Source organism: Nansenia antarctica (assembly GCF_963989245.1).
Source record: "Nansenia antarctica genome assembly, chromosome: 4".
NCBI lineage: Eukaryota > Metazoa > Chordata > Actinopteri > Argentiniformes > Microstomatidae > Nansenia > Nansenia antarctica.
In genome coordinates, this window is record NC_137689.1 from 74,186,480 (window position 1) to 74,203,858 (window position 17,379).

Here is a 17,379-nt window from a genome sequence, read left to right on the forward strand (position 1 = left end):
GCACACACACACACACACACACACACACACACAGACCAGACACACACACACGCGCACACACGCACACACACACACGCACACACACACACACACGCACACACACAAATACATTACTTACTAGGACTTCTTACATAACCAGGAAGGGGCTTATTCAATTCCAGCACTGCTATAACTTGGCAGACAAGTTTTTTGGCCGACGAAACACACAAGGCACTTCTACGGTGATGAGCAGCTGGGGATGATTAGCCTGAGAGGGGCTTGTGAGGGAGGGAGTCACGGTAACCACATAGCGGAGGTGATCCCAACCAAACCAACTGCCTCTTCCTCTGCCAGCTATTAGCCGTTGGAGTAGGACGCTCTACTAGGGGGATTATATTTACAATTTGCATTTCTGACATTTAGCAGATGCCTTTATCCAAAGCGACTTAATCAAAGCGATCTGTCCATTAGTCATCGTGAGAGAAACTAATCCGTGCCAACGACCAGCGGACGTTTGGCAGCAGGAGCAATGCTAGAAGAAGAAAGGGAGAATTGCCGCTTTTATTATTTATTATTATTTACAGTGGAGAAACTTTGTACAGAGGGGATGAAGAGGTCTTCAGGAGGGACAGTTAAAGACGTAGCCTGAAGAGATGGGTCTTCAGTGTACGGCGGAATTATGCTACTAGGATGGCTAGGGATGGGCTATTAAGCTAGGCTATTATTCTACTATGATGGCTAGGGACAGGCTATTAGTCTAGGCTATTATGCTACCAGGATAGCTAGGGATAGGCTATTAAGCTAGACTTTTATGCTACTAGGATGGCTCGGGATGGGCTATTAGGCTAGGCTATCAGGTCACTAGGATGGCTAGGGATAGGCTATTAGGCTAGCTAGGCTATCAGGTCACTAGGATGGCTAGGGATGGGTTATTAGGCTAGGCTATCGGGTCACTATAATAGCTAGGGATAAGCTATTAGGCTAGGCTATTATAGATGGCTAGGATGGCTAGCGGTGGGTTATTAGGCTAGGCTATCGGGTCACTAGAATAGCTAGGGATAGGCTATTAGGCTAGGCTATCAGATGGCTAGGATGGCTCGGGATGGGCTATTAGGCTAGGCTATTATGCTACTAGGATGGCTAGGGATAAGGGCCAGGGAGGTCATACATGCGACTAGTGAGAACACCTGTCAGTCGTTGTCATTAGTGCTCGTTAGTGGGGAGTGGCTACAAGCCTGTTAGTGTCCATAAATATCTGGCCTGTCTGAGAGCGACAGCCTCCTGACACTAAGACTTGTGACAACAAGACAAGGGAGTCTATCTCTGGGAGTCAAGACTTGTGACAACAAGACAAGGGAGTCTATCTCTGGGAGTCCATCGAGGAAGGTCTGAGAGGAAGCCAGGGTACTAAGTACCTTCTCTTCCTTTTGTTTGTAGTGCTGCTGTCTTCGCTTACATCGGTCTACTGAGTGCGCTTAGCTACTTCTACTTCTGTTGGTTCATTAGCCCTCTTCCCCTCTATGGACTTATATCACAATGTGCTTTCTCCCTATTCCTGTTCTTCTGACACTCAGGAGGACACCTAGATGCTACATCCCCCTCGCAACCCCTCCAATCTCATCTACCCACCTTCTTCTACTGACCATGACTTTATCGCCGCAGGCGGTCTCTGGAATTGCCAGTCGGCGGTCCGGAAAGCTGAGGCTATCTCAGCTTATGCATCTCTTATGGCCCTCAATTTCCTTGCTCTCACTGAACCCTGGATCACACCAGAAAACACAGCTACACCAGCAGCCCTCTCTGGCGCCTACTCCTTTTCGCACAGGACTCCTCATCTCGCCCAAGTGGTCACATACTGTCCTTCCCCTGGCACACCTGTCTATATCCTCCTTTGAATTTCATGCTGCTTTTGTCTCCTCCCCGGTCAAACTCCACATTGTTGTCATCTATCGCCCCCCAGGCCAGCTCAGTGACTTCCTAGGCGAGATGGATGGCCTTCTCAGCTCCTTCCCTGATGATGGCACTCCACTCGTACCACTAGGTGACTTCAATTTCCAATCAGAGAAGCTTCTCTCATCCGGAGTACTTGACCTTCTCCTTTCCTTCGGCCTTACCCTGTCCCCCTCTCCTCCGACTCATAAGGCAGGCAATCAGCTCGACCTTGTCTTCACCAGATCTTCCCACACTTCCAACCTTACTGTTACCCCTCTTCCAGTTTCTGATCACCACTTTATATCCTTCTCCCTTCCCCTCAAAACCTCCTCTTCCCTGTCAGCCTCTAACCACTTAAGACCCTCTCGTCGTAACCTACGTACCCTGTCCCCCATCACCCTCTCTTCTTCTGTCCTATCCTCCCTACCCTCTGTTGAATCCTTCTCCCTTCTATCCACTGATGCGGCATCCTCAACCCTCTTGTCCGCTCTCACCTCATCCTTCGACACCCTCTGTCCACTAACCTTGAAGCCAGCTCGATCCTCTCCTCAAGCTCCCTGGCTCTCTGAAACGCTACATGCTTGTAGACTAGAGCTCAGAGCAGCTGAGAGGAAATGGAGAAAAACTGGCCTTTCTGATGACCTTATCCTCTATCACTCTCTCCTCTCCAACTACGCCTCCTCGGCATCAGCTGCTAAAGCATCCTACTATCATTCCAAAATACATTCTTCTGCCTCTAATCCTAGAAAACTGTTCTCCACTTTCTCTTCACTCCTTAATCCACCTCCTCCCCCTCCTCCTTCCTCCCTGTCCGCCGATGACTTTGTCACCTACTTTGAAAAAAAGGTGGACGACATCAGCAGCACCTTTTCCCCCCCACCTCTCCCTCCTCCTACTAACGATGCTAACACCCCTTCCAAACTCTCTCCTCGACACTCGGTCTCTGGCTTGTCATCTTTTTCCCCCCTCTCCCCCGATGAGATTCTCAAACTTATCACATCGAAGCGGGCAACCACTTGCCCTCTTGATCCCATCCCCTCCCCTCTTCTCCAATCGATTTCCGCCGACATCCTTCCTTACCTTACCACCCTAATCAACTCCTCCCTATCCACAGGATCTGTCCTAGCGGCCTTCAAAATAGCCAGAGTCAAGCCTCTCCTTAAGAAACCTACCCTTGACCCTTCATCTGTCCACAATTACAGACCTGTATCCCTTCTCTCCTTCCCTTCCAAAACCCTTGAGCGCGCGGCATCTAAACAACTGACTGACTGTCTCCAGAAGATGGATCACTTAGACCCCCACCAATCCGGCTTCAAGGCTGGGCACTCCACTGAGACTGCGCTCCTTGCTGTCACGGAAGCCCTCCACACTGCTCAAGCTTCCTCCCTCTCCTCTGTTCTCAACGCTGCTGCACGTCTGGTATTCAACCTCCCCAAGCACTCTCATGTCACCCCTCTCCTTCGCACCCTGCACTGGCTCCCGATAGCAGCTCGCATCAGATTCAAGACCCTGGTGCTTGCATATCAGGCAGCTAAAGGGACAGCCCCTGCCTACCTGAAGGAAATGGTAACCCCCCAAACTCCAGCCCGCTCACTCCGCTCCTCCACCTCGGCTGGCCGACTGGCCCCACCACCTCTGCACAGCAGTCGTGCTGCCCGATCACGTCTCTTCACAACTCTGGCTCCCCGCTGGTGGAATGAGCTCCCCATGGCTGTTAGAACGGCAGTCACTACCCATTTTCCGTCGTAGACTGAAGACCCACCTCTTCAGGTTACACCTTAACTGCTCCTCCTGAGACACCTTCTGCCCTCAGCACTACGTCTCCTAAAGACATCTTCTGCCCTCAGCACTACGTCTCCTAAAGACGTCCGCTTTCCCCTCTACTGTGTCCCTAAGAACTTCTATCGCCCCCCTTGTACTGTTTCTCTGTTCCTCCAGTATTAAAAAAAAAAAAAATATAAAAAAAAAAAAAATAGTTTTAGAAGAAGGCGATAGGGAGAAGGTTTTTCCTTCTATCAATGGCCCCGGGCCCGAGCTAGATTACTCTTCCTGCCACGAATGGTGGACTGATGATTCACATGCTTAGTATTCAAATGTATTGATTGTAAGTCGCTTTGGAATAAGGCGTCTGCTAAATGCCAAAAATGTAAATGTAAATAACTGTACCTCCGAAGGCACTACATATGGAGAGTGTGAGACTATGCCAAATGCCCTCTCTCCCATTGGGTTTTTGTCAGTTACATTTTAAACCCCTCCACTGCAGCACTGTTGAGAGGCAGCTCGCCAAGAGCATTTCCTTGGACTGTTTAATGCTGCTGTATCCTGTGCATATGATGAATACACTTTGACTTGAATTTTGGCTGCTTTCACATTGTGCACTCATAAACCACACAGTACATCTACATCCTCCGTGTGTGTTTAGGAGCGATAGGGAAACTTGGGGCTCGACAATTGACATTGTGGCACTGTAAACTCTACAGTAAAACCGTTATGCCGGAGTAGATTGAAGACCTCACATCTCTTCAGGCTACACCTTAACTGTCCCTCCTGAAGACCTCCATCTCTTCAGGCTACATCTTAACTGTCCCTCCCGAAGACCTCCATCTCTTCAGGCTACACCTTAACTGTCCCTCCCGAAGACCCCATCTCTTCAGGCTACACCTTAACTGTCCCTCCCGAAGACCACCTCATCCCCACAATCCCCCCAGTTACAGTTTCTCTACTGTAAATAAAAAAAAAAAAAAAAAAAAAACTTTTTTTAAAAGCATTGTAACTGCCAATGCCCCCTGGTTTTCTAGCATTGTAACTGCCAATGGCGGCCCCTATTACTTTTCTTACGATGACTGATGGATGGATGATTCACTTAATTAGCCAAATGTATTTTTTTGTCATTCGCGTTGGAGTCTGCTAGGAGCCTGCTAAATGCGTCTGTGTTTTAAGCGTCTGCTAGACGCCCAAAATGTAAACGTAAAAATACACCACTGTAGGCGCTGAGGTGACTGGTTAGTGTACAGCGGTGTATTTCACCAGCGTCCCGTCATGGCAGTGAAACTACAGTGTGGTGTGTAGCTGCTGTGCTTTGGTGTGGTTGTTGTTTACCTCCAAAGTGCGTCCAGTCAGCTGACTTGCTTGGCAACGGTAATCTGTAAGAGAGAGAGGGAGAGGGGGAGAGAGAGAGAGAGAGAGAGGGAGAGAGAGAGAGAGAGAGGGTGGGAGAGAAAGAGAGGGTGGGAGAGAGAGAGAGGGTGAGAGAGAGAGAGAGAGAGAGAGAGAGAGGGAGGGAGAGAGGGAGGGAGAGAGGGAGGGGGAGAGAGAGAGAGAGGGGGAGGGAGAGAGAGAGAGAGGGAGGGAGGGAGAGAGAGAGAGAGGGTGAGAGAGAGAGAGAGGGAGGGAGGGAGAGAGAGAGGGAGAGAGAGAGGGTGAGGGACAGGGCGAGAGAGGGAGGGAGAGAGAGAGGGTGAGGGACAGGGCGAGAGAGAGAGGGCGAGAGGAGAGAGAGAGAGAGAGAGAGGGTGAAAGAGGGAGAGAGAGAGGGCGAGAGAGAGAAAGAGAGAGAGAGAGAGAAAGAGAGAGAGGGTGAGAGAGAGGGGGAGAGAGAGAGGGCGAGAGGGGGAGAGAGGGAGAGAGGGCGAGAGGGGGAGAGGGGGGGGCGAGAGGGGGAGAGGGGGGGGAGAGAGAGGGAGGGAGAGAGGGGGAGAGAGAGGGGGGGAGGGGGAGAGAGAGGGGGGGCGGGAGGGAGAGAGGGGGGGAGGGAGGGAGAGAGAGGGCGAGAGAGAGAGAGAGGGAGAGACAGAGGGGGGGAGAGGGGGAGGGGGGGAGAGGGGGAGAGGGCGAGAGAGAGGGCGAAAGGGGGAGAGAGAGGGGGGGAGGGAGGGAGAGAGGGAGAGGGGAGAGAGAGAGAGAGAGAGAGAGAGAGAGAGAGAGAGAGAGAGAGAGAGAGAGAGAGAGAGAGAGAGAGAGAGAGAGCCATGATGGTTATAAAAACAGGTTTGAGCGTTCAACGAGGTCAGCAGTGGGCCTGCACATCTGACTCAGTATCCATATATAGACATGAATGGAAGAGAAAGATCCCAGTCTCCCCCCTTCCCTCCCCCCTCCCTCCCTCCCTCCCCATCTGGGCCTCGGAGACAACACACCTTTCTCTCTATGGCCTCTCTGTCTTTAGTCAATTACATTCCCTCAAGCAGGGCACGGCCTGCTATTCAGCTGTGGGGGGAAGAGTCTGAGAGGGGGGGGCGGCGGCGGAGGGAGGGGGGAGGAGGGGAGGAGGGGCGGGGGGGAGGGGAGGGGGATGAAATGAGGAAAGCCAGATTGTTCTGTGCAGAGCAGCTCAAACTCTGCTGACACTGTCTCTGCTGTTGTATGACTGGCTCGCGGTGGACGACGGTCGGTGTGTGTGTGTGTGTGTGTGAGGAGGAGGGGTGGTGGGAGGGATGGGATGAGGGTGGGGGGGTGGGGGTGTCAGACAATGGCTGTAGTTGTTCTCAACTGAGCGTTTCTCGTGGATCAGGGGAGGGCAGTGGACTGGAAGCAGCCCAACAGCCCAGCCCAGTTCTGCACTCTTGAGGGATCCAGATATCATAACTGCTCTGGACTTCTCTCTCCTTCAGAAAACATCCACAGAAAACAAACACTCTGGTTGTTCTGGTACTGGGAACAACTACACTCACCCTGGACACTTTATTAGGAACACCTGTGCTGTACCAGTAATGGTGTGGTGGGGGATGTTTTCTTAGCACTTTGGGCCCGTTAATACCAATCAATCGTCGCTTGAATGCCACAGCCTATTTGAGTGCTGTTTGCTGCTGACCATGTGCATCCATTCATGGCCACAATGTACCCATCTCCTAATGGCTACAATGTACCCATCTCCTAATGGCTACAATGTACCCATCTCCTAATGGCTACAATGTACCCATCTCCTAATGGCCACAATGTACCCATCTCCTAATGGCCACAATGTACCCATCTCCTAATGGCTACAATGTACCCATCTCCTAATGGCTACAATGTACCCATCTCCTAATGGCTACAATGTACCCATCTCCTAATGGCCACAATGTACCCATCTCCTAATGGCTACAATGTACCCATCTCCTAATGGCTACAATGTACCCATCTCCTAATGGCTACAATGTACCCATCTCCTAATGGCTACAATGTACCCATCTCCTAATGGCTACTTCAAGCATGATAATGCACCATGTCAGAAAGCAAAAAAGTTGTCTCAAATTGGTTTCATGAGCATGATAATGAGCTCAGTGTTCTTCAGTTGGCCTAGCCAGTCACCGGATCTGAAACCAATAGAACCCCTTTGAGAATGTGGTAGAACGGGAGATTCCCGGCTTGAATGAAAGTGCACCTGAAAGATCGGCAGGAATTGCGTAATGCAATCATGTCAACACGGATCAGAATCTCAAAGGAATGTTTCCAACATCTTGTGGGAATCAATGCCATGAAGAATTGAGGCTGTTTTGAGAGCAAAGGGAGGCCCTACCCAGTATAGTGTTCCTAATAAAGTGCAAAGTGAGTGTATATACAGTACATGAACTGTATGGTTGGATGACAACCGATCAGCATGAAGTTGGTCAGGTAGCAGGGTTCCTACACCTTCTGAAACATCAAGTTCAAGCACCTTTCAAGGACTTTCAAGCACCTTTCAAGGACTTTCAAGACTCAATTCCCTCAAATTCAAGGACCCAACATGGCATAGTTTGAGACAGAACTAGTTGACGAGCTAAGTAAAACATTTCTGAATATAGATCTTTTTTTTGGAGAGAGAGAGAGAGGGGAATTCAAGCACTTTCAATGACCCATGTCTATTTTTCAAAAACCTTTAATACCTTGATTTCTTTTTCTCAAATTCGTGAGCTTAGAACTATAAGGTTCTATCTCCGTTTAGGGCAGTTCAGAGATATTGAGCGTCAAAGTTTTTACATTCCTTTATGTTTTGTGAGATGGAACCTTTGTATTTTATTAATTACTAACTAAAAAATGTCAACATTTTAAAAATAACACCACACAGGCATTAATAAACACCTAATGGATCGGATTATGTAAAAAAACTACATTTTGACAAAAATAGAACCTTATAATTCTAACGTCACGAATTCACAAACTTTCAAGGATTTCAAGGGACCCGTGGAAACCCTGAGGTAGGTTGGTAGTGGTTTGACCTCTGACCCCTCACCTCTTGAGCACCTTGTCGTGGCAGTCGCCCCCTTGCTGAACGAGGCGATCCAGCACCTCCAGAGGAGAGGCCGACACCGCCCCGTCACCCCCCCGCTCCTCCTCCTCCTCGCCCCCGTCCCCCGCCAGCCCGCCGTCCTCCCTCTGGGACAGCCTCTCTGCGGAAGCCCGGCTCCACGCCTCCGAGGTCTTCTTCCTGACGAAGAGGGAGGCGGCCCGGGGCAGGGCCAGGTCGAACAGCGCCTCGTAGGGCAGGGGGGGGAGGTGGTTCTTGCAGGGGGGGCTGGGGGAGAAGAGGCCGAACGACGACTTGGTCGCGTCGTCCTCCCCGGCGGCCGAGGGGCTCTGGTGGAACCGGTGGCCCCCTTCGATCGGGGTGAACACGGGCTGGAAGGACCAGGACTGCTCCAGGTTGGAAGGCCGTTGGTTTTGGTTGTTGTCCCCTCCCCCTCCTCCTCCTCCTCCTCCTCCTCCTCCTCCTCCACCACCGCCGCCAGCCCCCGGCGTACTCTCTCCTTTGTCAGGCGTGGACTCTGCGTCGTGGGGGTCCCGGGCCGGGCCGCTGGGCTGGGGGTCGGCCGGGGGCTTCTCCTGCTGGGTGCCGGTCAGCGTCTCGGTGGTGCGGTAGAAGGGGGAGTCGAAGCCCCTCAGACCCCCCGCCGCCGCGCTGGCCGGGTCACGCTTGTCCTCTGCGATCTTCAGCAGCTCCTCGGTGAAGGCGGCTGGAGGGGGGGAAGGTTTTATTGTTACACGTCACGTAACACGAGTGGAAGAGGGTGAAATTGTTAGGTTTCGGTTCCTGACGTTGCAGCACAAGACAATGAGGCGATAATAATTCATAATGCATAATTCAAGATAAGAAAAAGTGACAATAGTGCAGGACATAAGTGACAAATAAGACAGGATACAATTAGCAGTACAACTAGTACATAAAATAGATAGTTCAGGGGATGTGGTCGTAGCGCCAAGCATGTAAGACGCGTTTCCTCGTGACTTTGCGTCCTTTCCAATGTGACTTTATTTTACTCATTTCTTGCACGATTCTGGTCTTTTATGGTTGGGAAAACATAGAACATATACATATACTAAGGTGACTTTTATAAACTTAAACAACCGTGATGTCTTCTGCTCGTCAGAGTTGCTGTATTGTATGGAAATACTCAGAATCACACTGTCGAGCGGAGACACACACATCGGCTCCAAGATCCTGCCACTGCAAGTGACAATTGTCGATAAAAAATAAAAATAAAGAATGCAGTCGATCCAAGTAATGTGAGAAAAGACACGGATGAGCTAGCAGTGAGCTGGCTAACCTTGCCCACATTCATTTGTTTACTGGAATTGGACTATTTCACCCAGTAAGTCAACAGTAATTGTTGCTTTCCATACTAATGGGTGGACTGTTACTAAGGGTTTGTTAATTTCATATATGTTCACAATTGCTTGACACTGTCAACATTTTTCTCTTAGGTACCTGTAGGCTCTAATAGTCAACTATGATGGCGATGGCTACGTTGGCTAAGTTAGCACGTTTCATAAGGTTTAATCGGCATGTCTCTGTTTGGGGAGACACTTCTGCCAGGGTGGGAGGGGGTAATACGGCTTGTTTACACAAGGGTTCGTTATATTTCGTGTTTTTTTTTGTATGTCTTTCTGTGTGTCCGCTTGGTCTATGAACATTGAATACATGTTATTTACTAGTTTACTATCTATCGTTATACATAAGTCCCTGCCTGTCAAGAGGTTGCTATGGCAACACCTAAACTAACACAGCAAAATGGAAGTGGGCTAAACTTTTGTAGCTGGAATTGTAGAGGCCTTAATAATCCTGTTTTAATATAATCCATCTCCAACCCTTGGGTGGCCAGATCATTGAGTTTCTGTTAAGACCAGATTGAAAATTAGTTGGATTGGCCATATTTACCTGTCTTCCTTTCAGGGTAAAGCTAAAGGTGTATGAATGAATGGTCTTTATTTGTCATTGATATAGTACAGGTACCAAACAACGAAATTTGGGAGGGGGGGCTCCCCTGGTGCTAGGAAAGAAAAAACTAAAACAAAAACAAGGGAAAGGAGCTGGTTTACACAAATAAAGGCTATGTACACTATCCACTATACTATACTGTACAAATAAAACACTGTGCTGTACTCTATGCTATGCTATACCTATTCTAACCTATTGCTGTACTCTATGCTATGCTATACCTATTCTAACATTTCCTATTCTCTACTGTGTAGCTACTCTGTGTAAAACATCCCGCTTCAAAAACAGTTTTTTCCCCTCTGCCATAAGGACTCTCAACACCTGACTCACTGCACTGTATAAATTGTAAATTGTAAATATGTTCTGTCTTGTCTTGTGGATATGTGTGTTCATGTCATGTACAATGTGTGTATGTTTTTTGACACTGTTTATGAGCTGTACCGACAACAAATTCCACCGACCTAGGTCGTGTGGTCATTAAACTATTCTTCTTCTTCTTCTACTATAGTTACTAGTACATATATTTTGGTCGTGTAAATCTCTGCGTAATTACTGGACTGAGATTTTCAATACTCTGTCAGAGGAAACTGAGACATTTATAGAGCCTAATATCATTACTGCTCTGCTCGACATCCCTCAGTTGCCTTTGCCTCCGCCCCGAGCGGATCTGACAGCGTGTCTACTTGTCTAGCATTATTGGCTAGACGTCTAACACTAATAAAATGGAAATCACCGCCTACTCACAGTCTGTGGATAAAAGAAATGATCAATAACTTACAACTTGGAAGAATCAGATTTAAACATTGAAAGGCTCCTCCAAGAAAATGTAAAATATGTGGGGGCCTTTCTTAGCCTACGCAGAGAAATGTACCTTCCCAGTTATCCCTGAAAATTCTTTTTTAAATAAATGTTTTATGTACTTTATTCTGACCTGGTGAGGACATTATGTTTACTGTAACATGTGAAATAAGACCAAGCGGACTGTTTGTGTTGTGTTTGTCTTGTAGTTGTTTTGCATTGTTTTGCTGCTGCTGTTGTTGTTAATGTAGTTTTTTCTGTAATATGACAGTCATTCACAAGTGCTTTAACAGTGTTGTCATTTTGTGTATAAAAATGCAATGGGGATGATAGTCAACAAGGGAACACGAGGAGGCCTGTAAGCAGAGGAGCTGCTGCACTCAGAGTCACTGGTGTCAACATATGACCAGTTATCTATCATCATCTGGCCTGGGCCACAGAGGAGGGAGGATGTTGATGTTTATCTCTCGTTAGCTTTGAATTGAAGCCAGTCAGCTGACTTCCTCCCGACGTCCTCGCCTTCTTGTTCTGAAACGGTTCCCTCGAGTCTCCGAAACTAACTGACCCTGCGTCACGAGGAGCGAGGATGATCAAAGTTATCAGAAGTAAGAGCAGATGAACTACTGGAGCATCAGAAGTAGCCAGACCCAGAGGCTATGATGTTGCTTTAGCTTGTCTCATCTTTCATGAGAAAAATCTTTCTTCTACTACTACTACTACAACCACTACTACTACCACTACAACCACTACTACTACAACCACTACTACTACCACTACAACCACTACAACCACTACTACCACTACTACTACTACTACTACTACTACTACTACTACTACTACTACTACTACTACTACTACTACTACTACTACTACCACCACTACAACCACTACCACTACTACCACTACCACCACTACTACCACCACTACTACCACTACTACTACCACTACAACCACAACCACTACAACCACTACAACCACTACAACCACTACTACCACTACAACCACTACTACTACAACCACTACTACCACTACAACCACTACCACTACAACCACTACTACCACTACAACTACTACCACTACAACCACTACTACTACAACCACTACTACTACAACCACTACCACTACTACCACTACCACTACCACTACTACTACTACTACTACTACTACTACTACTACTACTACTACTACTACTACTACTACTACTACTACTACTACTACTACTACTACCACTACCACTACCACTACAATTAAGCAACAACAAGAACAAACAAAAAGTGATTATTCCTTGTTCTAGTATTGTAACTGCCAATGGCCCCTGGTCCCAACCCTGGTCCTAACCCTGGTCTAACCCTTGTCTAACCCTGGTCTAACCCTGGTCTAACCCTGGTCCTAACCCTGGTCCTAACCCTGGTCCCAACCCTGGTCCTAACCCTGGTCCTAACCCTGGTCTAACCCTGGTCCTAACCCTGGTCTAACCCTGGTCCTAACCCTGGTCTAACCCTGGTCCTAACCCTGGTCCCAACCCTGGTCCTAACCCTGGTCCTAACCCTGGTCCCAACCCTGGTCTAACCCTGGTCCTAACCCTGGTCCTAACCCTGGTCTAACCCTGGTCCTAACCCTGGTCCTAACCCTGGTCTAACCCTGGTCCTAACCCTGGTCCTAACCCTGGTCTAACCCTGGTCCTAACCCTGGTCCCAACCCTGGTCTAACCCTGGTCCTAACCCTGGTCCTAACCCTGGTCTAACCCTGGTCCTAACCCTGGTCCTAACCCTGGTCCTAACCCTGGTCCTAACCCTGGTCCTAACCCTGGTCCTAACCCTGGTATAACCCTGGTCCTAACCCTGGTCTAACCCTGGTCCTAACCCTGGTCCTAACCCTGGTCTAACCCTGGTCCTAACCCTGGTCTAACCCTGGCCCTAACCCTGGTCCTAACCCTGGTCTAACCCTGGTCCTAACCCTGGTCTAACCCTGGCCCTAACCCTGGTCCTAACCCTGGTCTAACCCTGGTCCTAACCTTGGTCTAACCCTGGTCCTAACCCTGGTCCTAACCCTGGTCCTAACCCTGGTCCTAGCATAGATGTGTTATTTGATGACTGATGTATAGATGATTCACTTACAACAGACAAATGTACTTGTTGTAAGTCACTTTGGATAAAAGCGTCTGCTAAATGGCAAGAATGTATATTTAAGGACCACCCCCACCACCCCTCCCTCCCTCTCAGTGGACTCACCCTCCTCCTCCTCCACCACCCCTCCCTCCCCCTCAGTGGACTCACCCTCCTCCCTCTCCTTCTCCAGGCCCTGCTCCTTCACGAAGACCGACAGCTGCGTCAGCGTCATGGAAACCGTCTCGCCGTCGCACGCATCTGAGAGGGGAAGAAAGAGGACAGCCAATGAGCACGCAGAGATGAGACAAAGCGAGTGGGCCAGTGTTCAAAAACATGGAGCGGCGGGGACGACGAACCTACAGAGTGAGACAGAGTCTCCATGACAACTCACCTCGGTTGTTGTTGACCACCTCTCCTCCTCCGCCTCCTCCTCCTTTGTCGAGCTCTCTGATTGGCTCCTGCCTCACCAGCGGAGGTTTGCAGGACTCCGCCAGTCGGTCGTCCTGGACATTAACAGCGGTCGGTTGGTGAGGAACGGATTCAAACAACGACGTAGAATGAAGGCCGTGTCGACTACCATGTGTACATGCAGCAGCCTGTACTGAACTGTTTTTTTTTTTAGCTTTATTTATACAGGTAAGAAACACATTGAGCCCCAAGGGCTCATTTTCAAGTGTGACCTGTTCACAGGCATACAACATCCACCACAAACAAATACAATACAAAAAAACAAAACCTGGCCTACATAGTCTAAAAACTAAACTAAAAACTACATAGTCTAAAACTAAAACTAGTCTAAAATAGTCTAAGATAAACTAAACTTTCCGTCAATATAGACTAAAACTGAACTAAAACTACATAGTCTAAAACTAAAACTAGTCTAAAACAGTCTAAGATAGTCTAAAACTAAACAAAAACCTAAAACTAGACAGCTAAAGAGCTAGGGACAGGGAGGGGTCAGTAATGGGCAAAAGGGAGGGTAAACTTAATAGCAAGAACAAATCATGGACTCGCACTGTATGTCTCTCAGCAAGAGCTTGAAACTGGAAAGAGGGATCAGATGAGACAGTTTCAGACTCTGCTGTAATGAATTCCAAGAGGAAGGGGCTGCAAATGAGAACTGTACTATAGAGGGCAGTAGTGAGGACTGCGCGTTTTTAGAGTCAACCTTTTTGTCATTGCAAAGAGTACAACTGTACCGAAATGTATTTTTTCGCTATAGGCACAGGGTCAGGCATAGTCAACTCCCCTGGAGCAATTAGGGGTTAAGTGCCTGGCACAACGGCAGTGGTAGGCACCATGGATACAATACAGTCACAAGCTTACATGCAGCTGCCTCCTGAGGCAGGGATTGAACCAGCGACCTTCCGATTGCTAGCTTGGCTTCTAGGTAAATGGTAAATGGACTGACTTGTATAGAGCTTTATTCCAAAGCGCTTTACAACGGCCTCTCATTCACCCATTCACACACCAATGGCGGCAAGCTACCATGCAAGCCGCCGGCCCGCTCACTGGGAACAATTTGGGGTTCAGTGTCTTGCCCAAGGACAAGGACACCTCGACATGTGGCTAGCCGTGGGGGTTCGAACCGCCGATCTGCCGACCTTGCGATCATTAGACGCCGGCTCTACCTCCTGCGCCACAGCTGCCCCCCTAGGCGACCTGCCCCCCCCCCCCACCCACCCCCCCTGCATGGACGCTGGCCTACCTTTCGTGGGGGGCTGGCGGTGTTGGGGGGCAGGGAGACGGGGGGGAAGTCGTCAGAGAGGCTGGGGGGCGGGGAGGAGGTGGCGGGGGTGCTGGAGGCCGGCGTTCCTTTACCCCCTGCGTCGAAAAATCAACAAATAACAAAAGAAGAAAACCAATGAGGAACGTCTGTTCACCGGAGGTAATAACAAACAAGGGTTATCGTTAGGGTTGGGTACCGAAAATCGGTACCGGTAGGTACCGGTTACTTTACATTCGGTATGTACCCGTACCGAATTGCAAAGGAGATTTCGGTACCTCATTTCGGTACTTTTCTATCTCTTTCTCTATTTTTCTACGTCGTGACGTCACATCGCCTGTTAAATTTCCACTCAGTGAAAGCAGCGAGTACGGAAGGATAACGAGAAGGTTGCTAATAGCAACTTCCGCTAGCGGGTTGGCGTAACGCGACGCTCGACTTATGGGTGCGTTCCGTAAACTCGTTCTGGAATTCTGATCACCACTCGTGGAATGCCTTCTGTCCAATCAAATGACTTGCTCCCCTTATGACGTCGGGCCCAGTGTGCGCTGCGACGCTCTCAGAGCGAGTTTACGAACGCAAGCCTTTGATTGGACAGTGCACTCCAGGATTCGACGTGTCTGTTGATGACGTAGTGCGGATGTGTGGCTGCGTCTCTGCGAGGTGGACAACATGATCGGGGATCTCTTGATATTCGGGTACTGTCCTTATCCTACTACTGTGTCTGAAAAAATGAATCGTCATGTCATCATGGACCAGAGAGGGGGAGGGGAGTAGTAGTAGCTGAGCGGCAACAGAGTTTGGATTTTGACGAGGTGGAGGGCTCCAGTTCATCAGAGTTATATTTCCTCTTGGTCTTCTTGGTTCTGGGGGCTATGCAGGCCTCTTCACTAGATCCCTTCCTTGAGGGGCTGCCGAACAAGTGTGTACTCGTCTCGTATTCGACATCAGTACCAACGATAGGCACCCCCAGCTTAATGGAGTCCCCAAGGCTCAGGAGTTTTATTTTCATTTATTTTAATTTGAGTGTATATTTAACTAATATATATTGTGCCTCAGCAATAAAAAAGTGAAAAGCTGTTTAATGTTGTCGACCGTGTTATTATTATATATATATATATATATATATATATATATATGTCATTTTTAAAAATCAAAAGTACCGAATTTGGTACCGTTTTGGTACCGGTACCGTTTTTAAAGTATCGGTTAGGTACCGGTACCGGATAAAACCCAAACGGTACCCAACCCTAGTTATCGTACTGACTGACTGGTCGTCAAATCGTGACGGATAACACAGAGGCAGTTTCTCTGAGGTAAAGTCAAGTCCCGGGTGGAATCGCATTTTCAATGGCGACTCCAAAATATGTTTTCTTGTATGCATGATTGCAGTATACAGGCAGGTATACTACGTACAATTCATTTTGCATATCGTTAGCCTCGTAGCATAATTGCCTAAGTCATGCTTCACTTGTGGTCAGCCGAGCCATGTTTGTATGTAGTGTCAAAAATGCCTCGATGTCAAAGAGATGACTTGGGCAGATAGTGATTTTGGAATGTAACAAGCATTCTGATAGGCTGATGTCATAGAGGCAATAATGCACAGTGAATTAGCAGTGTTAGGAGAGGAGAGTTTAGGCAGATATCTCAATTTGGCCAAAATATGACTTATGCTATGAGGCTAACGATATATTTCTCACCTGACTATACATTTAACATGTTTGGCATTTAGCAGACGCCTTATTCCAAAGCGACTTACAATCAATACATTTGAATACTAAGCAAGTGAATCATCAGTCCACCAGTCGTAGCAGGAAGAGTAATCCAGCTCAGGCCCGGGGGCCATTGATAGAAGGAAAAACCTTCTTCTATCACCTTCTTCTAAACCTAGGGTTTTTATTTAATTTTTTATAATTAGACTACCTGTACATTTGTGATCTGTCTTTTTCCATAATAAAATCCTGATCAAAGAAAGAAAACGTTTTTCTAGCGACTACTGTTGTAATGGTGGACTTCTTCTTCTTCTCCTTCTCACCTGATGTGCTGTGCAGCCGGCCGGGGAGGTGAGAGGCACTGTGGGATAGCTCTGAGCTGGGGGACATGCCCCTGGAGGAGGGGGGCGTGGCCATGCCGCACTGGGAGGAGGGGCTCCACAGAGAGTCCTTCCCCCCGCCGGAAGAGGTCAGCTCACAGCTGGAGTCCTGGGGAGGCAAACACACAACGCACACAAACACACAACGTACACAAAACACACAACACACACACACACAACAAACACACAACGTACACAAAACAAGGAAAAATACTTCAATAAACAGTCATTTAATTTGTTTATTATTATTGTGTTTAGGGCATTTCTGCTTTTTATTGGGATAGAGACAGTAGAGATTGACAGCAAGGATGGGTGAGAGAGAGAGAGGAGGATAGAGACAGTAGAGATTGACAGGAAGGATGGGTGAGAGAGAGAGGAGGATAGAGACAGTAGAGATTGACAGGAAGGATGGGAGAGAGAGAGAGGAGGATAGAGACAGTAGAGATTGACAGGAAGGATGGGTGAGAGAGAGAGGAGGATAGAGACAGTAGAGACTGACAGGAAGGACGGGTGAGAGAGAGAGAGGAGGATAGAGACAGTAGAGACTGACAGGAAGGGATGGGTGAGAGAG

The 17,379-nt window shown here is 48.4% G+C and overlaps 1 protein-coding gene across 1 annotated transcript in view; it reads right to left on the reverse strand.

Annotated features, from left to right (window-relative positions):
- The window catches only part of tsc1b (TSC complex subunit 1b), a gene marked incomplete at its 3' end in the record, with an annotated part of 49,544 nt that overhangs the window by 14,225 nt on the left and 17,940 nt on the right, over positions 1-17,379 (reverse strand). Inside the window, 6 exon segments of the mRNA XM_080529710.1 lie at positions 5,011-5,054; positions 8,102-8,822; positions 13,159-13,248; positions 13,382-13,493; positions 14,699-14,814; positions 16,752-16,917. Of these exon segments, the coding sequence (XP_080385836.1) occupies positions 5,011-5,054; positions 8,102-8,822; positions 13,159-13,248; positions 13,382-13,493; positions 14,699-14,814; positions 16,752-16,917 (1,249 nt within the window).